The 26,291-nt window shown below is 32.9% G+C and overlaps 1 protein-coding gene across 1 annotated transcript; it reads left to right on the top strand.

Moving 5' to 3' along the window:
• Positions 1-315: 315 nt before the first annotated feature.
• On the top strand, positions 316-24,274 carry LOC132744987 (Na(+)/H(+) exchange regulatory cofactor NHE-RF2-like; the record flags this gene model as incomplete). Its single annotated transcript, XM_060733813.1, is given in 5 exon segments — positions 316-723; positions 4,259-4,621; positions 18,245-18,306; positions 19,484-19,498; positions 22,743-24,274. Coding segments are annotated over 5 exon segments (1,016 nt in total), but the record flags the coding sequence as incomplete, so codon positions are not given.
• Between the last annotated feature and the right edge of the window lie 2,017 nt (positions 24,275-26,291).

The raw sequence follows: 26,291 nt of genomic DNA on the forward strand, positions 1-26,291 counted from the left end.
GCATTAGTCTCTTCATTTTTGGGAAAATATTGCTGAAATTTATTATTTGGGAAGTTAAAAAGTGGTGTAAGTTCAGATTTTTGGGAAAACTGCAAGCCTTTATATGCGTCTGTTATGTAAAACATTGGGTATGCAGAGTAAATGATGCTAAGTATGGAAAAAAAGTTTTTCAACTAATTTATTTTGATTTATGTTGTCGCTATGTATTTAGTAAAAATCATTTTAGTTTTTTTTTCCAAAAATTGAACAGAAATATACAACAAGAGTTCTCATTTATTATTTACAAACACTATCTAATTTGCCTTTTTGAATCAGAGCGTTCGTCGACCCCTGAACCGGTCTCAGTTCCCGAAACCTCTGAATCACACAATTTCCATCCTCGGCTCTGCCACATCAAAAAATGGCCCGATTTCCAAGGGTATGGTTTCAACTTGCATGCTGAGAAGGAGAAGAACGGACAGTACATCGGACTGATTGATGCCAACTCCCCGGCTGAGGATGCTGATTTAAGGAAAGGCGACAGAATCGTTGAAGTTAATGGAGAAAATATTGAAAGAGATACCCATCAGCAAATTATTCAGAAGATAAAAGCTGGAGGTGATGAAACAAGGCTGCTTGTGGTAGATTCAGATGCAGATGATTATTATAGGAGAAATGGAATCCAGATAAAGGCAGATATGCCTGAAGTTATTGCCTCAGAAACAAGGCAAAAAGAGGTGCCAGGTATGTTCTTGAATTTATTTTAATGGATAGGATGCAATACAAATTATGTAAGTACTGTAAGAATTGTAAGGAGTCTCATTGGTAGTTTGTACTTTACTTGCTGGAATAATGGATTTCCATAGCTTTGAATTTAGGGCTGTCTATTCAATTATTAAAGGATTCAGAGTGGCAAAATTGAGATATTAACAGTCTAGAGCTGGGTCAGAAGCCATGGATTACTCACCTAGCTCTATACTGGTGTCATATGCTGATCACTGTCATGGGGGCCACAGCAGCTTAAATGTTTAAAGAATAAGATCAGTTCAAAGAGTTAAGTCTTTTAATTGAATATTGACGATAAATTGTAAACTCTGATTAGATGGGAAAACCCAAAATATTTTTAATTCTGGAGTAAGTCTTTTGCCCTGGTGTTGTTTGATATTTCTTTTATTTTTGTGGTTTTACATAAAATTTTATTTGCTTTTGATATGCTTTGCATGATACTATTAGATTTATAGAGCTAGTGTGATGTGTTTACAATGCTCTTTCTTTACTATATATATACAACTTTGATGTATCTTTTTGATTCATATCTTCAATGACTCTATTTTAGTTTCCTAATTATGTTGAAATAGTGCCCTTATTTAAACATAATAATTTTAAGTGGCATTTGGCTGAAGTTGACATGCCAAAGGTCTTTGATGCCCAGAAGCCAGTCTCTGATTTAGAATACAAATGTAATTACCATATATATTTACCTGACGGTAATGTAATGTCAAGGTTTTGAATAGACAAAAATGACAATTATCCGGCTCCTGTCAAGCTGCATTATTGAATAATCATAAGTAGGTATGTAACACCTTTATTTAACAAGTCTTACACATTTGGTTTTCCTATCTTCTATGTTGGCCTCAGCAAATTATCTGGTCTGTTGCCCAGATGGTCCTTTGCCATTATGCCTAAAAATTGTATTGAGAGGTTCAAGCACTTAAGCTGTCATTGATAGAAATGATATTGGTGTATCATTGATATTTTCCTGTTGATCTTTATCAATAACTGATGCAGTATTGAAAGAATCAATAATTTATCAAAATACCTAGAAAAGATTAAAAATTCACCCAGCAGGTGCCCTGTCAGAATGACATGTCTAAAACTGCAATGTAATTGACATATTTCGTAGTAGTAGTGATAAAAGATGCAGAAGGTACTAAATATAAACAATGCATACCATAATTGTATTTACATGAAATCATGAAAACGGGTATAAAAGTGAAATATAGAGAAGTTATACTCTGTCGTGGATGTTTAGCATCCGATATAGATATATCATCAATATGTTTTGGACTAAGTCAATGACAGCTCTAGTGCCAAGTGACTCCAAAAATTTGTTTTGCAAGAAAAAAACAGGTGAAACAGGAAGATCTTAGGTGCCCTTCTGTAAATTATTAATGTTGTACAGGACCAAAATAGTATTTAGTTTATACAAATTTATTTTAGTTTGATTGTGTTGGAAGCTATAAGCTTATTGAAACATTCTCGAATATGTTCCTGGAACCAACCAGTACTATGCAATGAATGTAAAGTTTCTTGCTCAAGGAAAAAACGGCTTGCCCCTGACAGGGTTTAAACCCATGCGGTCAGCAATCCTTAGATTACTAGTCTGACAGGTTAACCACTGGGCCACGCCACCACTGAAATAGCATTTGTAAGGCTAAAGACACAATCAGTTGTCAAAATAAATTTGGCATGCATTACATATCACCAGATAGTTAATTGTTACTATAAAAATGAATATCTATGTTTCCATATGTGGGATGACAATTAAAAACATGGGCTAAACACTAGATGTGTCAAATTAATTGTCTTGATTGAATGTTACGAGCTAATGGATTGGTCAGTCTTCAATCATAAACATGTTGTTCTGTTTTTGGATAAGAGAAAAAAAGCTATTGTTGACATATGTAAAAGAAGTTTTGTTGTTGTTACTTCAAAAATTTATTTTGGATTATTACAAAATTGAGTTTTTAACTCGACTTTTCTATGAAAAGGGGAGCTATCCTACTCGCCCCGGCGTCGGCGTCGGCGTCGGCGTTGGCGTCACACCTTGGTTAAGTTTTTCGTACCACCCCACTTTATTTCAGAAGTATTACAAGTATGGCTTTGAAACTTACCATACTTGTTCACCATCATAACCTCCATCTACAGACAAGAGTACATAACTCTGTCAAGGTTTTTGACAGAATTATGGCCCTTTTTTGACTTAGAAAGTGTATTGAGCTTGGTTAAGTTTTTTGTACCACCTCACTTTATTTCAAAACCATTGGAGGTATTGCTTTGAAACTGACCATACTTGTTTACCATCACGACCTTCATCAACAGACAAGAGGACATAACTCTGTCAAGGTTTTTGACAGAATTATGCCCCTTTTTGACTTAGAAAATACATTGAATATGGGTAAAATCCACTTATTGCTTAACCCTTTGAGATATTGCTTTGAAACTTTTAATGCTATTTCACATCATTACCCCCATCTGTACGCAAGAGAAGGTAACTCTGTCAAGGATTTGTTTTAAAAATTAAGGCCTTTTATCGACTTAGAATCTTGGTTAAGTTTTTAGTACCAGTCCACTTTTTGACTGAACTGTTTGAGATATTAATTTGAAAGTTGGAATACTTGTTTACAATCATGATTCCCAAACATGTCCAGGAGAAGGTAATTCTGTCAAAGATTTTATTTGAATTATGGCCCTTAACTGTCAATGTTTTGTATTATAGGCAAGCACTAAAAAACTTAAAAAATCTAAAAAAATTCATTCCTATCCACTGAACCTGCAGTGTTCAAGGGTATCACACAATTCAGTAAAATAATTCTTCACTAAATATCTTAATGCTCATGGCCATTGTTCACTTTAAAAATACAGAGATTCTTGTATTGCCTTTTACTGCAAAAACTTTTTTTATTGGCAAGCAATAAAAAAGTCGAGCGCGCTGTCTTACGGACAGCTCTTGTTATTCATGCAGTCATGATTAAAAATTTGAAGGACAGATTAAGTTTCTCTAAAAGAAAGTGTAAGCATTTTGGTCTTATTAAATTTGACTTTAATTTTTACTTATCTGTTTGTCAAGAAATATATTTAGCACTCAACATATTGTTTTGATTTTTTTTAATGTTTTGTAGTTGGTTGGATGAAATGTGTTGTTTTTCTGAAAAAGTTTTTAAATATGTATGATCTAATTCTTGGTGAACATTTTTCTTAAAAAAAAAAAATGAAGAATTTATGATACAAAATAGGAGGACTTAAAGTTTATGCTGTGTCATTTAGTAATAGTCATAATGGTTGGTGGTATATAAAATTCTTTGTTTTTTTTCTCTGTCATTTGTTTTTGACGTTGTAAAGTAAGTCTAAGATGTGTATGAAGTTTGTTTTTTAATGATTCCATTATAAAGCATCCATTTGAAATTAAAATCTTTACAATTTTATTCCCAAATCTTCAAAAAGCAGTTTTGAAAGATTCTTCAGAATTTATTTATCATGTTTCTTGTTGGGTTTTCAGCAATGACCTTCCATCCAAGACAGTGTCATGTGATCAAATGGCCTGATTTCCAAGGATATGGATTTAACCTTCATGCGGAGAAAGAGCGTGGTGGACAGTATATCGGTAAAATAGATGAAAATTCACCCGCAGAAGATGCTGGCCTTAGAGAAAATGATAGGATCATTGAAGTTAATAATGCAAACATTGAAAATGAAACACATCAGCAAGTTATTGCTAGAATTAAAGCTGGAGGTGACGAGACAAAGCTACTGGTCGTTGATAAGGAGGCCGATGCTTACTACAAAAGTCGTGGAATTACTGTTACATCACAAATGCCTGAAGTAGAATTCCGGCAGACGGCAAGGCGGTCAAATGCTGGCAGTAAGTGAACAATTCTTTTTTGTTTTTAATAAAGTTTTTCAGATTAGTGTAGGAGTGGATTATTTTGCTGTTGTATTTATTTGATTGGCTAGTAGTTTGGCCATCTGGACTAAACAGAAATTGAGACTTTTTTTTCTGATAACACTGTCATTATTAAATGAAATTCCATGGTTGTAGAGCAATGTTTTGTGTAGACCAGGTGTTAGAATGGTTGTTATTAAAGTTGATAAAAGTGTGTCCGTATTTGAGTGGTCATAAGTTGTAAATAGAGGTTAGTCAGGTATGTATATAAGTGTGAGTGTAAGACCTGTTGATCAAGGTCATACAGCATTGGCATGGCTGTTTTAATTTTTGAAAGAATTGTCTTTAGCTATGAAACTTACTTGAATGTGGCATTTGGTTTTCACTATTACAATCTCAGATTGCTGTTTAAAGGAAAAAAGACATTCTTATTGAGTAGCTTTTTCATTGGTTAGACTTGTAAGAGACCCCTGTTAAAGCCTTGTAAGAGATCCTTGCTGTTAAAGGTTGAACTACAAATGAATTTCTCTGAGAAGGGAAACCTTCGTAGGGCTTCTGTGACCAGATGGTAAAAGTCATTGACTTCAAATCACTTGCCCCCTCGCTGCTTTAGGTTTGAATCCCACCAGGGACTTTGAATGTTTGAAAAGTTGGTGGTTCTACTCAGGTGCCTGCTTGTGCCTAAAATAATGCACAGAGGGGCACCTGAGGTCTTCATCAGCAATAAAGCTGGGCATTTGCCATATGACATCTACTGTGTTGGTGTGGCGAAAAATCCAACCAGAAAAATACAAACCATGATATGTTTATTGTACTAGAATCAGTATGTCACCTCCACTGTTCATTTTCAAAATTGTTTTTGATCTTTTTAATTTACAAATGAAGCCATTCAGGCTAATGTATTAGACACAGTGAATATTTTTTGGCTTCCACAAAATGCACAAAAGTAGCCCTTCCAGCATGCATTAGCAACTGTAAGGCTAGAAATAATTGAATGAATTGATAATAAAAAAACACGATTGAGTGGATTCAAACAAATTTCGTTTTCATTTATACTTAATTTATTTTAATTTCATTGTGTATGAAGTTTAAAGCCTTTAGACCACTCTTGAACATGTTCCTTGAACTAACCAGTTTTTGGCAATGATTGTGAAGTTTCTTGCTCAAGGAAACAAAGGCTTGCCTGTGATGGAATTTGAACAATCATTTAATTACCAGTGTGATATGGTCTCTACTCTTTCATGCCACCATTACTGTCTCATTGATTGTTGTGAGTACTTGCACATTTCTTTGATGGCTTCTCAATATGCGTAATAGTTATTAACAATATTACTAGTAGTAATAATATCGTTATTACTATATCTCGTTTATATGTTGTTATTTTTATTGTGTGGACAATTTCTTATTTCACCTGCAGGTATGCAGCTTTAAAACTGACATGAACTTGCTAGGGCTGAAAATCTGAAAGGTGTTCTTACATTTAGTTCTTTCACTCATGGGATTGACTTCTTGCTTGCTTTCTTAACAGAATTATTCATGTAAGAAAATATGTAAAATTGTTGTAAATACCAGTTAAAGACTTGAAAACTTATTTGTTAGCAGATATAACATAATATAGATTGATGTTAACAACGCCCGTACAATAAATTTTTGTATAATGTTTTGAGCTTTCAAAAGAAGCGAATATGATTATATACAAAAAGGGACATTTTGTAAAAAAGATGTCTTTAGTATGGTAAATAGTACAGTATTGGCTGAAAAGAGGACATAGTTTTGGTGTTAAGATAGCATCAGAGGTGAAATGTCGTAGTGGCCAGATCCATTAAATAGCCATTATCAGTGTTGATTAGGTGATTTTTACTGTGATTTAATGTTTGATCTAACTGCCAGACCATTTTATATACATGACTGAAGGTTTATAGGCCCATTTCAATGTTGACATTGTTGAAGGCTCAGAGATAATGTTGTCAAATGTAGGCAAACTTTATAGATATGGGAACAATAGATAAAACCTTTTGCTCTAAAGGTTGTGACAATAAACAGGCTTTGGTCATGCTTTGTGTGGCTATGAATAAGTTGTTAAGAAGAATCTGCCCTTAATCAGCCCTTTGTGTAATGAAAAGGTTAAAAAGTGTACATATTTAAACATTCATAATACCCTAGTTTTAGCTCAAGTATTTGAGGAATAGGGAGAGCTATTGTACTCTCCCAGGGGTCAGTGTTGGCGTCACAAGTTTCACCTTGCTCCACTAAATATTTTGAATAAACTTGTCCATCTTTCAGTCTTGGCAATTTCATTCATCATTCTTAGGGTATGTCCTGAAGGGATATGCACTGAATAAATAACAATTGACAAACAGTGCAGACCATCATTAGACTGCATTGGTTGCATTTGTTACTTAAAAAAAATTTGCCTCAGGCAGGCTTAGGGTCAAACATTATTTTTGGTTGAAGAAGGAAATTAGTGAATGCTGCATATATAACCATCCTTGTGTTACTATATCTAACTCAATTAATACTAGTTGTAATAGTTATTTGGAGCCCTGTTAGTATAATAACTGGTGACACTCGATATACTCAAGAGCCAGCCATGTCTGCACACTGCCTTATATGCAATCAGACCACAATTAAAATGTATATGCATTGGTGACCTAATTTTTGGCATGTTAGTCTTTAAAATTTCTTAAAATACAATAAGTGCTTACACAGTTCAAAATTCATGGTAGAAATTGATCAATCAAATTTGGGAGTACCTGGTGTTGGGTGTTAGGTTAGGGGTATTAAAGGGTAAAATGCAACAAAATGTAAAAAAATAACAGCAACAATGTTATATTACAATTGATAAGCAATGTCTGGATCTAAGCTACAAATTATTCGGTCATCTTTCCCTTGATTATCTATTCCTAGACATACCTTATTAAAGATAAAGATCAGCTTTAACCATCAATAATAAAGGTTTGCCTGTTATTATAGAAAATGGCTCCTGGCATATATGTTATTAAACAAGATTCCCCCAGTTATAAATCTGTCTATAACTTAAAATGCATCTGTCTATTGATTATGTAATTCAATATAGGCATTTAAGCAGAACAGATATAAAATATTGTGACTTCATTTATTCTTCTGTTTCCTAGGCATGAAAGTTTTTGCTTGATTATTCAAGTTTGCCATATTTTAGCAATGGAGGTTCTTGTCAGAACAGACAAAATATTTGCATATTTTTATCTGCCCTACATACTTTAAGATCTTGAATTTGTTATCTTATATGCACAGGGTTCTCAAGTAAAGTTTTGTTATGTCTATATTGATGTAAGAAAATTTGTATATTCTAATGATTTTCTGTCAGTGTTGATACTAATCATGTTTGATTTAATATTTGGCCTCCCAATTGATATAGACCTCTTGTGGTAGAATAAATTGATAAAACTTCTCTCCTTGCCTATTTCAAGCCAATCCTTTAAAGATTATTTATTTAGGATTGGATGGATATGGGGAGATGATTCTGCTCTTTGGTATCTGAACATTAATTTAAGTTGCATGCTGCATTGGCAATAAATATCCTGAAAACATTCAAAATGAAACTTCTCATTTTTTGGACCATATCTGTAGATCACTGAGCAAGACTTGTAATGTAACCATAATTGTGGACTTCATGCATACTTCATCCCCTGTATGCAAACTTCCATCATCTGTATGCAAACATCATCACCTGCATGCAAACTTTATCTCCTGTATGTAAACTTCATCCCCTGTATGCAAACTTCAATTCCTGTATGCATACATTATCCCCTGTATGCATACATTATTGCATGTATGCAAAAAACATGGCCTGTATGCAAACTTTATCTCCTGTATAAATACCTTATCTCTCATATGCAAACTTCATCCCCTGTATGCAAACGTCATCCCCCATATGCAAACTTCATCCACTGAATGCAAACTTTATCTCTTGATTCATACATCATTCCCTGTATGCATATATCATCCCCTGTATGCAAACTCCATCCACTGTATGCAAACTTGATCCCCTGTATGCATATATCATCCCCTATATGCAAACTTCCATCATCTGTATGCAAACATCATCACCTGTATGCAAACTTTATCTCCTGTATGCATACTTCATCCTCTGTATGTAAACTTCATCCCCTGTATGCAAACTTCAATTCCTGTATGCATACATTATCCCCTGTATGCATACATTATTGCATGTATGCAAAAAACATGGCCTGTATGCAAACTTTATCTCCTGTATAAATACCTTATCTCCCATATGCAAACTTCATCCCCTGTATGCAAACTTCATCCCCTGTATGCAAACTCCATCCACTGTATGCAAACTTGATCCCCTGTATGCATATATCATCCCCTGTATGCAAACTCCATCCACTGTATGCAAACTTTATTTTCTGTATGCATACATCATCCCCTGTATGCAATTTCATCCACTGTATGCAAACTTCTTTTGTAAACTTCATCTGCTGTATGCAAACTTTATTCACTGTATGCATACATCATCCCTTGTATGCATACATCATCCCTTGTATGCATATATCATCCCTTGTATGCATACATCATCCTTTGTATGCATACATCAGCCTGTGTATGCATACATTATCCCTTGTATGCATACATCATCCCTTGTATGCATACATCACCCCTTGTATGCATACATCATCCACTGTCTCCTGTATGCAAACTTCATCCCCTGTATTCAAACTTCATCTTCACAACCACTGAAGTTTTCACAAATGAAGTCCCATAACTCTTGCACAGATTTTTGTACAGAAATTTGCAAATAATAAACACCTTTGTCATTCCAAATTTTTTCACCAGAGTTGTCTAGGATTCTTCAGTAAGTTTAGTAAACAAATTTTATCAAAATGATTGATGTCTCAGACAATTTATGATGCAGTTGCCATGAGCAGATATGTTGTATAAATCTGGTGAAAAAAAGTACTTTCCTTTCCAGACCAGTATGAAATTGAGTCCTTAGGGTTTTGGTAGTGTGATTTGTGAACAAGTTTTTAGCATTTAAAATGCAATTTAATAGTCTAGACACTGACTGGATGTAATTCCTAGACTTGTCATATTGGTATATACAAGGTCAATTGCCTAGAAATATTGTCTAACCAGCATACTTTATAGTGAAGTAATTTCCAAGTTTGACAAGGGCGAAATTGTGTAATTTGAGCTGATTTTGTGCAATGAACTTGTTTTTAAATTTGGATATAGGATTATTGCTTAGGTTTTTTTGATATATTATAAGCAAAATAGTTAGTCATGTCATTTTATGGAATATAGCTGTCAATTTTTTTTCTTGCAAGGTCTATGATACTTTTCATGTCTTCTGCTTGCAAATCATTCATGATAAATCTTAAAATATTGGCCAAGCTTGCTATTTGCTGTTTTAGGAATTCCTATATTTGGTTTGAAACCTACCTGTGTGATTTTTTCCAGCCTGAATGATTAACAACATAAGGCTGGTAATAGGCATTTGTTTATTTAAACAGACATGTTGTAAATTTTCCTATTTAAGATGTATATATATTTTGCAGTTTTAAATCTTTTATCTTACTGCACTGTAAAAAAGATGTTTGCATGACCTAAAATGTTTTACTAGATATTTACTTAAGCTTGTGTTGTTTTAGTTTGATGAAAATTTTAACACACACATACAAACAATAAGCCAAATACAGGATTTAAAAAAAGCTAGAAGTTACTCAGCTCCAGTGTGCAGAAATTTGGCAGAATTCATACTGTTTTGCTAAAATGAATTGTAAAATTTATGTTGCTGACTTTGGTATATCCTGCAGTGAAATTTAAATTTGATTTCTGAGTTCAAGGGGTTTCAATATCAAAATAGTAGAATTATCTCATAATCTGCTAGAACATTTAATGCCAGTAAAGAGATGCAGGCAACACTGCACAGATGTTTAAGGCCACACTACACTGATGTATTAGGCCACACTGCATCAATGTGCAAGGCCACACTGCACATAATGATGGAATGATGTGCAAGGCCACACTGCATCAATGTGCAAGGCCACACTGCACTAAATGTGCAAGGCAACACTGCAACAATGTGCAAGGCAACACAACAATTATGTGCAAGGCAACGCTGCACTGATGTGCAAGGCAACACTGCACTGATGTGCAAGGCAACACTGCACAGAATGATGTGCAAGGCCACACTGCACCAATTGTGCAAGGCCACACTACACTGATGTGCAAGGCAACACTGCACAGAATGATGTGCAAGGCCACACTGCATCAATTGTGCAAGGCCACACTACACTGATGTGCAGGGCAACACTGCACTGATGGTAAAGGCAACACTGCACCAATGTGTAAGGCCACTCTGCACTGACATACAGTCTCAACAGTCTTGATGCTCTGTTAGAATGCAGACTTGTAGGATAGATTTTTTCATAATTACTGCTTTATATTGAGAGTTGATGAATTTCCTAGAAAATTAAGACATTTTTTGTTTGTTTTTGTTTGATAAAAATCTGAAAATGAGATAGTTTTGTTGACAGGAAATGGAAAACTAGTATATGAATAAGGAACTTGCAGTGATCAAGTTTGATGCGTACAGATGATTCAATGATAGTTGCAGCACTGTTAAGTTATATTTCCAACAGTGAAATAAATGGTAATGATAAAATATAATCTTGAGCCGCAGTTGAGTACAGATTCAATCTTGTTTCCAGTCTTTTTTGTTCTTATCAGAATTGATAGCCATACAGAATAATAACATTTCATCACCATGATGAGTTGAATAAATTTATTGAAAGCCTTTTATGTTTCATTTGAATAGATGATGTTTTACCTGTCGCTAGAAGATGCAATAAAGTTAGCTTTAATTTAGAAATATTTGCGGCCCCGGTTTGATGGACTGCTAAATGACAGAATGTGCCCAAACAAACTCCCACACACACTCCAGGTGATATCTTGAGGTGATGTTAGTTACCATAGATACAAGTGGCATTCTTGTACATTCCTTTTTTTGCAATTGTTCTTATGGTATGCACTGTATGAGTCAAGATGCATTGCCCCTAAAATCAACATTTTTCTTAATACTGAATGTGGGTGTGGTTTCTAAAAGTAAGAGGAGTTGTGGGTGTTACTTATTATGATGTAAGGTGTGGCCTTTGAGTGAATTTTGTTGATTTATCTGTATAGATAACCGTTAGGAAATAAATAGTAATGAGTGTGACAGTTTTCTGAAAGGTGTGCTTCATTGGAAGATAGGATAGAGACAATATGTTTATTATATCATGATGATGCCAATGTTCAGTACATTTGTAATGTGGCCTTCAGTATGATATGTGCTAGAGAAAATTTGTTCAAATTCTGTTGTTTTAACACTCAAGACTTAGAATTTAATTAATGCTTGCCAGTTATGTATGTAATTAGACAAAGCCTAACTTAATCAGTGTCTGAGAATTCTCTACTAAATAGTACTTTCTGATTTTAGCTTGAAAGCATAATTGATGGTTAATTTGTGATGAAATCATGAAAGTGAAAAAAAAGAACTGCTTTGTCTAAATGATTTTAAGTTAATTTGCCTTTGGTGTGAGATTTGGTTAGTTAATTTGGTACCACTAGTATGTAAAGATGTATAATTATATAGATCGTACCTAAAGTCTCTTTTCTGCATTGTTTCTCAGTAGTTTTACGGGGTCTTGATATAGAAATTTTAGAAATTTTCACCCCTTTGCCAGCTTTAGGATCCAATATCTAGGCCTGTTCAATTAAAAACTAGTAGTGAAATAAGGTAATTTGAAAAATAACACCAAAAATAATGTTGCCAATATGGGTTTCTATTGTAAGTCTTTAGGAATTTTTGGACACCAGTTAATAAATATGAACGTTTTTTTTTTGCGACTGGTAATGGACCAGGGCATACAGGTGAGACCTCTAAATAAAGACATTAAAAACATACTGAATGTAGTAAATTTAGTGTCAGTAATGTAAAATATTTAGCTAATATGTACAGGTTCACATCTATGCCCATATATAATTGCAACTGAAAAAATTAAAATACATACTATAAAAAGGATGGGAATAAAATAAATCTGTTCTGTTTGACATCCTCTATAAATATCAAGATTAATTATCAAGGGGAGCGGTGGCCTAGTGGTTTTAAGGACTGTCTGCCTCTCAACCCAGAGATCATGGGTTCGAGCCTTACTCTGGGTCACGACCATGTTTCTTCATATGACACCAGTACTGGTTAGTTCCAGGAAGCAGACTCGAAAGTGATTGATATAAGTTGCAAGAACTTCTTTAGCAATCAAGCTTAAATAAATGTTTTAACCAATATCAAGACATTGGCAACATCTTGTGTTAATAGAAACTTGTCATCATTTTTATCAATGATTCATTTCTTCATTTTATTCAAACAGCTCAAAATTGATATCATATTCATTCTAGGATATGATATATCATATTCATACTAGGATTATGATAACTGTCAAACGGAAACAAAAGGTGCAGTGATTGTCTTAAAGGTTGAGGAGTTTGAGATAATAATGTAAATTGATGGTTAACCACAATCTGTGTACACAGTCAGTTAATTATATACTTGAAATGTACATGTATATATATTATGTGATAATGTAAAACTTCCTTCAGTTATCCCACCAATGATATGAGGCAGTCATCCATCCTGTTAGGCCTCTACTTTGAGCAATTGAAACTTAATATTTGTATGTTTAATGTGGACAAAAATACATAATATAAATCTGTATGACTGTATGGGTATGAATATATAATAACTATTCTCTGCTTTGAGACATAGTTTTATCGTTATTTGTCTGGGGACTATATATGGAGAGTTTCATTATCTTTGTACATAAGCTAAAGTCAACAAGTTTGTGTTTATAGCATACTTTATTTGCCTGGTTATTTATGATTTGTTTATATTTTATATATATTCTATATTTATTCCCCGATCAATGTTGCTTATGTTTGGGGGGTGAAGGATTTTGCCGTAGATAAATGATAGAATTTAATCCGATTAAATTACCTTCGAGGTGTTTCATGTATCTGGTGTAAATCTGCTGACCGGACGTTTTATGACCTTTTAATTTAAGACATAGATGACTGAGAGAATCATTTTTATTTTAGGCGAGGTGTTTTATTCCAATGGTTGAATAAGTTATAGACAGTCAACAATGTGTGGTCTCATTTCGAATATTCTGAGTCCAGTAATAATGACTCACCAATTATGTCCCATCAGTCCATGTATATATGTGCAGTCTGACTTAAAATCTAAGCTAAAATATCTTCTCAATTTTATTACTTAGATACAACAATCATTCAAACTGTCCATACATTTAATATTTTCCTGCCCACATAGTTAGAGCGCTGCACATGTAATCTCGATATTGTAATCCCTGGGCTGGCCAATTAAAATTGCTAAATAGTCTTTCAGATGAGATTTTAAAGCAGGGTGTTTAAGTGCCTAAAACACTTGGCACGCTAAAGTACCTGGAGAAGCTTCTGGCATTGGGGCATCTTTCTGTACCAATATCTTGCACTATCCTCCAAAATCTAAAATTACTAATAAATTTCTGGAAGACTTGCTCTTACCCTTGCCCATATGTGCAACCAGTGGCGAGTATACACAAATATATATTAATCCCATAGGCATTTTTTCCCATAGGCATTTTTTCAGTGGAAAATTATCTGACCCATTGCCAAAACGTGCTTTTTCCTGAATCTTTAAAAGAAATTCCCAATTTAAAGAAAAATATTTACAAATTAAACTTGCATTCATTCTGATAAATAAATTTGTTGATAGATTCCTCCAAAATTGATAAAGAGCTGTTCATTTTCCCCAAATACACAACTTTACAATGCAAAATTTCCTAAATTGGGTGAAGTATTTTTCCTAAAATGGCAAGGAAAAGACCTAAGTGGTTCCAAATTCAAAACATGCCAAATGTTTAAATGCATAAATTCAGTCGTGAAAATGGAAAAGAATTCATATCATTACTTTAATGAATTTTCAAGTTTAAATACTTTTAACTTAAAGGCTAGTACACATTGCATTTAGTGAGCTTAAGGTAAAAGACTGTAAAGAGACACAGAAAAGTCACATCCTGTAGCATTTTCTAACATCCTGTTGCAAAATAACTTTTATGTGTGTAAGTAAAAAAAAAAGTAAAAAAAGTTAGAAATTTGTTGCAGTTGTACTGTTGTTGTTGTTGCTGTGTTGTACTGTTGTTGATGTTGTTTTTGTATAAGAAGCAAGCTTGATAATGACTGGAGGTGTCAGCTTGTAACATGATTTAAATTAAACTTCTTTAAATGAACATGTCACAATGTCACCTTTAGACAACTGTAGGCTGTATTCTCATTCAATATTTGGTTTGTAAATTGAACATCAGTGTAGTTTTTCCACATGATTTGATTACTTGTCAGGGTTTTTCTTGTTCTCTCAAATATATGTTCCAGACTTAATTTGATAAAGTATATTGTATATGGATCCATGTTTAATTGGAAGAAAATTATACAACTTTTCCTGATGAAGACCAAGATGTAAAAAATCTGTCATTTAAAAAACATCAAGATTAATTCTCCTTTAGATGATTGTTTTTTACATTTTTTAGCTCGACTATTCGCAGAATAATCGAGCTAATGCAGTCACCCATTTGTCGGCGTCGGCGTCGGCGTCCCTGTGGTTAAGTTTTTGTATGTAAGCTGGTATCTCCATAACTACTGAAGGGAATGGATTGAAACTTCACACACTTGTTCTCTGTGATTATCTAAGATGATTGGCACAAGTCCCATAACTCTGATTTGCATTTTTACATAATTATGCCCCTTTTTCGACTTAGAAATTCTTGGTTAAGTTTTTGTATGTAAGCTGGTATCTCCATAACTACTGAAGGGAATGGATTGAAACTTCACACACTTGTTCTCTATGATTATCTAAGATGATTGGCACAAGTCCCATAACTCTGAATTGCTTTTTTACATAATTATGCCCCTTTTTCGACTTAGAAATTCTTGGTTAAGTTTTTGTATGTAAGCTGGTATCTCCATAACTACTGAAGGGAATGGATTGAAACTTCACACACTTGTTCTCTGTGATTATCTTAGATGATTGGCACAAGTCCCATAACTCTGATTTGCTTTTTTACATAATTATGCCCCTTTTTCGACTTAGAAATTCTTGGTTAAGTTTTTGTATGTAAGCTGGTATCTCCATAACTACTGAAGGGAATGGATTGAAACTTCACACACTTGTTCTCTATGATTATCTAAGATGATTGGCACAAGTCCCATAACTCTGATTTGCTTTTTTATATAATTATGCCCCTTTTTTACTTAGAAATTCTTGGTTAAGTTTTTGTATGTAAGCTGGTATCTCCATAACTACTGAAGGGAATGGATTGAAACTTCACACACTTGTTCTCTGTGATTATCTAAGATGATTGGCACAAGTCCCATAACTCTGATTTGCTTTTTTACATAATTATGCCCCTTTTTCGACTTAGAAATTCTTGGTTAAGTTTTTGCGTGTAAGCTGGTATCTCCATAACTACTGAAGGGAATGGATTGAAACTTCACACACTAGTTCTCTGTGATTATCTAAGATGATTGGCACAAGTCCCATAACTCTGATTTGCTTTTTTACATAATTATGCCCCTTTTTTGACTTAGAAATTCTTGGTTAAGTTTTTGCGTGTAAGCTGGTATCTCCATAACTACTGAAGGGAATGGATTGAAACTTCACACACTTGTTGAGTTCTCTGTGATTATCTAAGATAATTGGCACAAGTCCAATAACTCTTATTTGCTTTTTTACATAATTATGCCCCTTTTTCGACTTAGAAATTCTTGGTTAAGTTTTTGTATGTAAGCTGGTATCTCCATAACTACTGAAGGGAATGTATTGAAACTTGAATGGTTTGTACATTTTTGGACAATTTTATGTATTCATATAGGTAAGCATTATTATACTCAATGAAACACCTTTGTGACAAATTTTCGAATAGTCGAGCGTTACTGTCCTCCGACAGTTCTTGTTTTTTTTGCCCAAAAATTCTTCCCATAAAGGCTCAAGGCACCATGGCTAGTTATTATGGCTCTCACATGGCTTCTGGTTTGAATCCTACCACAAAGGTTTTCATGTGAGAGACGTATCAAGTTAGCTTATAAAAGTTTGCAGTTCTACTCAGATGCCCTTTTGTGCCTGAAATGCATCAAAGTTGACATGTTGTCTTCCTGAAGGTGTCCAGTGCTGGCAATCCTGTACTCAATAGGTCTCCACAGGTTTTAACCAGTGTGCTGATGCCCATTATTTTGCTGGCAGTCTTGGAGTCCATTAGTGTGCTTGCATTCCTGTAATCCACCGATGTACTGGCAGTTCTCCTGAAGTCCAATGATGCGTTGGAAGTGAAGCTTGAAAAGGCACCATGTGACCTTTACTGTGTTAAAATTAAATACATTTACCTTGTTTTTTTCCAAGTCTGCTAGACATTGACTTTCTGGTGTATTTTCCAATAAGAAACCTTTATATTTGTTGGCTTTTAAAACTTATTTACTGTGTATTATGTACATGCAAACATTTTTAAAGCAAGTGAGTTTTGATGGTAATTGTTGAAAACATTTCATTAAGTAATGTTTTATTAGTGACAAACCTTTTGTGCTCAGTCGGCTAGTTTCCAGGGGGGATTGTAACATCAGCAAATTGGAAAATCTAATTTCACCACAATAATTATTGGAATTATGACTATAGCTATGGGAATGTCTGCAGTGAAATTTGGCTAGGAAATTATAATCTTTTATACGAGGGTCTGAATTTGCAATAAATTCTGCTGTAACAGGCTTTTTGCGTATTGGAGAAAGTAGCCTGGCAGGGATTATTCTGTATTTCTGAAACCAACAAGCATTTATAGCAGTGATTTTAGTAGAGGCTTCCGAAAGTTTCCGTTTACAACTAGGAGATAGACATAGGGTTAATGGTGTCTGGTTTTTGTGATTGCTTTTCCTTATAAGGGAAGCCTTTAGTTTAGTACCTACTTTGCTGGAATCTCATTCAATAATTTGTGATCAGGGAATCTGAGATTTTCTCATTGTAATTGCGGTTTGCTGTTATAATATTGTTTATATTTATCAGATATTAAAAGGGGAAGAAACAGTAAAACTGCTGTTCTCTTGCACTCTGTTGCTTTCAATTGTGATTGTCTGGTATCATATATTGGAAAAGTTTAGAATCTATTTTGTCTTTTGATAAGTGAAAATATGGATAACATAGATCCTTGTAAGTAGTCATGTATTGGATTTTATTGTTTAATTATTTTGTTGTTTTTATTATTTTTTTTCGAATGTGTTAAAGGTTGTTAAAGTTGTTGACTTCAAACCACTTGCCCGTCACGGCTGTTGGTTCCAATCCTGGTTTGGACTTTGTAAAATGAGATGATAATTACTACTTTATAGAATTTTTGTTATTAAATTATGTGCACTTCATTTAAATTTTGCTCTGCTAAAGAATGATAAAAATGATTTTAAAGCAACAAAGATTTGAGTACTATGTGTGATGTTTTCCAGGTGTTGTATATGACTATGTTCTTTTATTTGCAGCCAAAGTAACGAATGGCGATAGTGCCCCTGCCTCTGTACAAGCCCCACAACAAACACGCTCGGTAAGTCAATATACATATGTTGTTATTTTTTGTTTAGGATATCCAGTTATTATACCCCCACAAACAAAGTTTAGGAGGGTATAATGGAGTCAGCTTGTTGGTCTGTCTGTCGGTCAGTCCATCGGTCCACATCATGGTTTCCGAAAGATAACTAGAGTTTGCAATGAGGTTTTGTAATCAAACTTGGTATATAGCAACTGTATGTGGAAACCCAGTTGGTGTTGCATTTGGACACCCTGGGGTCAAAGTAACTGTTACCAAAAAGAGAAAGATAGTTTCGAATTCTGGACAATAACTAGAGTTAGAAATGAGATATTGTAATCAAACTTGGTGTATAGCAAGCTTATATGAAGATCCTGGTTGGGATTGCAATTACTTGAAATAATTCTTTTCACATAGTTGATACTTCATTTATTATAGATTGAGTTCAAATTTTTCTTCAGACCTCTAATTTTTCAAAAAATCGAAAGTTGTTGGTGGGGGTATTAATCACCATTAGTGAAAGCTCTAGTAAGTGGTTGCTCAGGATTTCTAAGGCTCCTGTCAATACTTCCAGGCCATGATATCAAATGATAAACTGATAATGTCCAGCCAGGGTCTTACTGGCCTCATACCACAGCAGCAAATTTGGCCATGTGTCTTTGACCTGTAACATACAACATTTGTTAAACATTTGATATATGCTTCTGTAGGGCTAAATGGCATTAACATTCACTTCCATGTGTTAAATTACCTGTAACATTCAATGAAGTTTATTTCTAATTGTAACATTTATTGCTCAATGTTAAATTACCTCTAATATTCACTACCTTAAACAGTCACTGCTCCAGGTAGACTTGATTACCTGCAAAATTCACATATTGTTGAAATACCTGTAACATTTACTGCTCTTGGGGTAATTGTTCTCTAACATTCCCTGCTATTTGAATACCTGTAATGTTCACATGTCTTTGTGAAAGTATCTGTTGCTTTTATATAAGATAGGCAAATATCATGGTTTATGTTGGAATAACAAATTTTTATTCCATTTATTTTGTGAAAACATAAGTAATTTTGATAATTTTAAGACTTATAAACTTACAAGTCAGAAATTCTGAAGAAAAAAAATCCCCATCCCCCTCCCATATAGTTATGCTTCCTGTTTATTTGACATTCAATTGACATTGCATTTTCTTAGTACAACACTAGGAGAGTAAGTAAACGAAACATTTATGTCACCTTGAAATTGTCATATTATATTTTACCTCAACCTTGATGTGCACTCAAAATGCTTATTTATCTCAACTTACCTTGGATAAAGGTTTTATGTTCATTTGCAAAGTGCAATTTTTTTAGTTTTTGTTTATCAGCCTACCTGCCTTTCATGCATCCTCTGTCAAGGACACCAAAGCACATCAGTTTCGATGTATAGCCCTGTTCTCTCATTTTAGCATTATGCCCACATATTGTCCTTATGTTTAGCACCATATAAGTCTTTGTTTTCAGTAGCATATTGGTCCATATAAGTCTTGTGTTAAATAGCATATTGGCCTTATGTTCAGCACCATTTAAGTCTTGTGTTAAATAGCATATTGGCCTTTATGATGTTCAGCACCATTTAAGTCTTGTTTTCAGTGGCATATTGGCCTTATGTTCAGCACCATTTAAATCTTGTTTTCAGTGGCATAATGGCCTTATTTTCAGCACCATTTAAAATTTGTTTTCAGTGACATATTGGCCTTATGTTTAGCACCATATAAGTCTTGTTTTCAGTAGCATATTGGTCCATATAAGTCTTGTGTTAAATAGCATATTGGCCTTATGTTCAGCACCATTTAAGTCTTGTTTTCAGTGGTATAATGGCCTTATGTTTAGCACCATATAAGTCTTGTTTTCAGTAGCATATTGGTCCATATAAGTCTTGTGTTAAATAGCATATTGGCCTTATGTTCAGCACCATTTAAGTCTTGTTTTCAGTGGTATAATGGCCTTATGTTCAGCACCATTTAAGTCTTGTTTTCAGTGGCATATTGGCCTTATGTTCAGCACCATTTAAATCTTGTTTTCAGTGGCATATTGGCCTTATGTTCAGCACCATTTCAGTCTTGTTTTCAGTGGCATAATGGCCTTATGTTCAGCACCATTTCAGTCTTGGTCTCAAGTTCAGTGCTTATTGAAGCTATGTAGAAGCATATTGGCCTCATATTATGATGCATTCTTGGCCTTCTTTTCAGTAGCATATTGGCCTTTTGTTCAGTAGCATTTTATAGCCTTCCTTTTTTTTTGTATTTGGTCCTTTTTAATTTTTTTGTGTGTGTATAAACAAGGTTTATTTTTTTTTTGATTTGTCAGCATTATTTGATTAAATGTGTAAAAAGTGTCATATTTCTTCAAACCAGGCTCACACACATCATTGAATATATCTTTTATCTCTGTTTGCCAATCCAGACACTTGTCATTGTATATATTACATTCAAATTTATAAAGTGTATAGCATGGTATTATAAATTTCAACATTAAACTGATATAGCCCAGTTAAACAGTGATAAAATATTAGTATTTAAGAAAAGAAAACATGGGTTCACACCGTTCATTCACATGCCGATATCAAGTTGAAAACGAGTTTATGTGAAGGGATAGTCATTTTCTTGTCTGCCTATTTTGTAACCTAGCACTATGTTAATAATTAGGATTTTTACTTGTCCTTCCATCAAAGTAACCTGTTAAAAGATACCTTTCACTCAGGATAATGTGTAAGTTGATAAGGTCAGTTTAATGTAACCCTACTATCGTGAACTGTTCAAGGAAGTTTGAAATTTGTTGGTCAGAGGTAGCTGCTGTTAACGATCTGTTTAATGAATGAGAGAGAGAATTTTTATATAAACTATTAGGAAGTTTGAAATGTTGTTGTTTGAATAAAGCCGCTCTTCATGATTTTTTATTTTCGATTGGAAAGAAAACACTTAAAAATGGCCATGACCAATACTGACATTGAAGTGCATTGATGCTTATATTATTTTGAATTTTAAGTAAAAAATGGAATAACTGAAGTCCTTGTTTCAATTATATGAATGTGTTTCCTTTCATGGATATTCATTTATTTTTAGACAACATAGTATTTAAATCCCTGATCACAAGAATGAAGTGTTACTGAAAAATCTTCTTTGTTTTCTTTTTTCTTTTCTTTATTTACTTAGATATGTGTTCTGTATCACAATTATGTCTACACTGTTTTCTATGTAACATTTTATTCTATTATATACTCATATACTTTCCCTAGAATATAATCACAAAAACAATATGCAAACACAAAAGGCAACTATAACAACCATGTAATGAGCCTTATTAAAAACAATGCACCATTTATCATATTAGCATAATTACAATAGAATACCCAGTGTACCAAGCATTGCCAAGATGTATATTACATAATATACTAACACACATACACCAGTGGTGAAGGAGATGAAAAAATGCTCTAAATTTATATTGACTATCAATTTCATGCACATAAAATTGAATAATTTGCATAAATTATAGAACATTTGCATAAATTATAGATAATTTGCATAAATTATTTAGATAATTTGCATAAATTATAGAAAAAGTTGCAAAAATTGTAGATAATCTGCTGAAGATGCTAAAAATCATCATATATAGTGGCATTAGTTTTGCGAATGAACAGTATTAGCAATTTAGCAGCTTACGGAAGTTAAAAAAAGAGCTTGCTTTTTGACGGCTTTGATTTTCAGTGGTGATGCAATTTTTTTGCAGGGTCTTTATTAAACATACTAATTTTTATTGTAATAATATATATCTTATATCCTGAAAAAGAACATACATGGAAACAGAAAGAATAAAAGATCGTTTGAAAATTAATCTTGAAGATGTTGGCAATGTTTGACTGCTGAAAATAATAGTTTTATGCCCTTTAGTGAAGTTAAGTGTTCTTATATTGAGAACCAAAAAATAAACTTGAAATGAAGAATGAAATGTCAATTTTGTATAATAATTAGTTAATTTTTTTTTCGTAGAAACAGAAAAATATTAATTGAAAATATCACTGAAAGATAAAAGTTTATTTCCTTGAGATTTTACACAATTAAGCTCCCCTTTCAATCCCAGATTAATACACGAATGATAATGTTCTTCTGTTAAAGCTAGACTTAGTAAGTTAATAGTATTAAGAAGTGCACCTGTTCCCACTGTTTAATTAAGATGCCCTTCCATCATCACAAGTTGATTTCTTCTTATTTTACAACTTTCTTAACTCAGTGATAAGAGATTGATATTTCCGATTTCATGATACTTTTTTGCAGTTTTGACTTTAGGTTTGCCCCTTTATATTGTATAAATTAGAGTTTTTCATCTTTATTAACCTTTACTTCTTTTTTTTTTTTCATTTTTCTTTGAAACGTTTCCATGTATGTAATTGTGTATGCGTGTATGTATTTTAGGAACCTGCAGTACAGAAGAGTGAACCAGCACAGGCCAACGGTGGCGACTTCTTGAACCTGTCAGCGAAGGAAATGCGGGAGCGGATCGCGCAGAAAAAGAAGAACGACCCAAAACAAAAATCCAACATGGACTTCAGATCTAAATTTGAGATTTTCCAAAAAATGTGATCAGCTAAGATAGAAATGAAGATTAGTTACTAAAAATATATATATAAAAATGTGTATATCAATATAATAGAGGTGTGTTTCCATTAGTTATGAGACTTCTTGGTCACTGATATATTTTCCTTCTTCTTGTGAAACAGTTATTGATAAAAAAATTGATACCTATTGAATTGAAGAGTTACACTTAAATTAATGTATGGCTCTAAAAAGATGTGGTAAAAATATTTGTGTTTGGAGGAAAGGGGATGATATATGTTGGTGTATTTACTCACTTATGTATCGTATTATGACGCAGGTTGTGCTTATGCAATATGAAGCGGTTTAAATGATGTTTTTTAACATATGTAAGTCTAAAATTAATTCTAATACTATGTATTTACAAGGTTTAGACCTCACTTATGTTTTGCTTATGTACAATAAATAAAGTTTTTTCGAATTTGTCATACAATTCTGAAGTTACTAAGGAGATTGATTTTTTTTAAAGTAATACAAGTTTGAAGAGTGAGTGCATTGGAAAATTCACCAGATGTAAAGTAGAGATATAGAATTTGTTTAGGCTTTAAATTATCACATGATTCTTCAATTATATATACACATAGGCAAAACATTTAAAATAATTTAGTAAAATCAAATTTGTGACTATATCGAGCTGTAAATATTTTGTATAAATATATAGCACAATCGTTTTTTCTTCTCTTCATAGAAAAGCAATCACCCAAGTCATGTAAATCATGCATTATTAAGTGTGTTAGTTGTGTGTGATTGTATGTTTCATTATTTTTCAATCAATTCCCATAATCCTTTGCTTTATAATTATGCTTACAATTTACCTGTGCTCATGTTTAATTATGTTCGTTTTTGAAAAATTGCAAAGTTACTTTGTTTAGTTACTGCTCACCAATCTGGCTTTAAAAATTAGCCATACATTAAAATTTTGCATGTTTTTCAGATTTGCCAGAAAATCTAATGTCGGGATATTGCCATATATTTAATTTCATTTTCTGCCTTTAATTTTTTCACTTCTAAATGGTTTTCAATTGTAAACAGAAAGTAAAGAAAAAAATGTTGAATCAGTCAAACAATGAAATATTATTTCAAAGTTCCTGGTCTTAAATCAGATTGTAAAATCTAAAAATAGAAATCATGGTCACATGATGAAGTGATAAAAATGTTTTATTTAATTTTGAATGTAAATGTCATAATGAAAATTTTAAGACAAAGTGTTTGTTGACGTTTTCGTAGAAGAATGTGTTGTAATAAAATGTAACTTTCCTTAGTTATACGTTGATTGAATGTTGAATATCTTGCCTCGAGCAAACAATGCCAAAAATAGATCTTTCATAATAATATGTATGTGATGAAAGGCCGTAAATGTTGAATATCTTGCCTCGAGCAAACAATGCCAAAAATAGATCTTTCATAATAATATGTATGTGATGAAAGGCCGTTTTAATATTCTGACTTTGTATGTTGAAGCTTTAATGTGAATTATACCTACAGTTTTACTGAATAATCTTAATGACAATTACTGCAATAAAGTCCATGTTTTCAGTCATTCAACATATTTTGGAAAACAATGACAAGTTTGTGATAGTCACAGTGGCTCATAAAATGGTCTGCGAGTTCTTAGTCCTACATCCTAGGAAAGGGTGAAGTCGCTTATATGATTTTGATGTTTGGATAGTTAATAAAGAAAATATATATAATGCAAAACATCACCAGATTTCTGATAAAACTTGCTGTTCCAATGCACCAGACTTAGGCAAATGATTTTATATAAACGATAAAGTTGATTAATGATAATAGATGCTTGCAAACTTGCAGTATTTTATGGCTGAAGAGAAAGATGTTAAAACTTACAAAACATTATGCTGCTATATACATAAATAAGTTGTTTCAAAAAAAGATTTTGCTCATAAGATGAAATTACATCTGTAAATAATAGATTTTTGCTTTTTTTTTCCTGACGTAGTAAATATTCATGGTTGAGGACAGAAGTGACAGTTATTAAGTGACATTGTTGTTTGTGAAGACGTAATATAACAGTATTAGCATACCTATTACTCATTTGTTGTTACGAATTACTGTAAAATATGATCATGCCAACATTTTAATATTGCTGGGAAAAAAAAGGCCTAAAAAAAGATCACTTGAATGTTCATACCTACTGTTTTAGTGTGCTATATGTCTAAGGTGTGAAAGAACTCATAATTCTATTTTTTCAGATTGATTGAGTTGTCAACCTGTGATTTGCAATTTTGTTCAAGTTTAGGAACTACTTTCTCAATGGACTTTTTTAAATTTTTGCACGCATTACTACACTGTGCGTTAAATAGTTTCACCGATTTGATGTAATAATAACAAGAGTTGTGAACTGTACACAATCTCTCCAGATCTCTCCGTCTCTCGTAAAAAGGTTGTGAAAATTGTTTTATTATGAATCATGATTCAAATTATTACTACATTTCAAAAGACGTCCAGTGATGCATACCTTATCTTTTGTATAATGATTGAGTAAAGGGTATTTTATTAATTTCCCACAAAACTGTCATTACTTGACTAGTATCAATTGAAATTGAAGTAAAACTGTAATGTTATCGATTAAGATGTATGGTACGTAAGATTTATACAGTCTTGTCTGGCCAACCAGATTATGAAAAAAATGCAAAAGTCATGTGACCATTCATCGTTATCTACATGGTCTAAATTTACTGAGTACCACCTAAAAAAAGGTTAAAGGCCGATGCAAAACACATATGACCCAAGAAATAGAATAACTTACAGTTGCATAGATTTTTCCACCACTTGCTTGCCCAAAGAAGATGAATTAATGTTTATTGTTACTTGTTGAAAAGGGAAAAAAACTAAGACTAAATAGTTCCCAAAATTTATTTGTTGATCTGTTTAAGTTTTTATTATTATTATTATTAGTGAGTTTTTGATAATATTAGATAATTTTTCTAAGATTTTCCATGCTCATTTGAAAGTGCTCTTTGAACTGTGAATTTCAATCACTGTGTTGGCATTGTTGAATATGTTGTTAATTATTTCTCAGAAGAATTTCATTGACAAATTGTTTTATATTGTATATATATCACATAAATTTAAGTTACCTTTTGGTTTTGAAAATTGCACTTTTTGATTTCACATTCAATGAACAGATTAGCAGGTTTTCACAATAAAAATGAAAACTGCCATTTAGTAGTTTTCACTGGAAATGAAACATTTGTTTATATTTCACGATTAATTTAGAAATTAATTTTACATGATTTTTGTCATTGACTTAAGAGGTATTTGTAATATTTTTTTTCAACATATTATCAGTTATCTTTACAGAGTTTTCTTTTTCTTTGCACTCACTTTTGCATGTTTTATGTATATGTT

The sequence above is a fragment of the Ruditapes philippinarum genome, unplaced genomic scaffold (genome assembly GCF_026571515.1).
Source record: "Ruditapes philippinarum isolate M1 unplaced genomic scaffold, ASM2657151v2 ctg10152_1_1_1_1, whole genome shotgun sequence".
Lineage (NCBI taxonomy): Eukaryota > Metazoa > Mollusca > Bivalvia > Venerida > Veneridae > Ruditapes > Ruditapes philippinarum.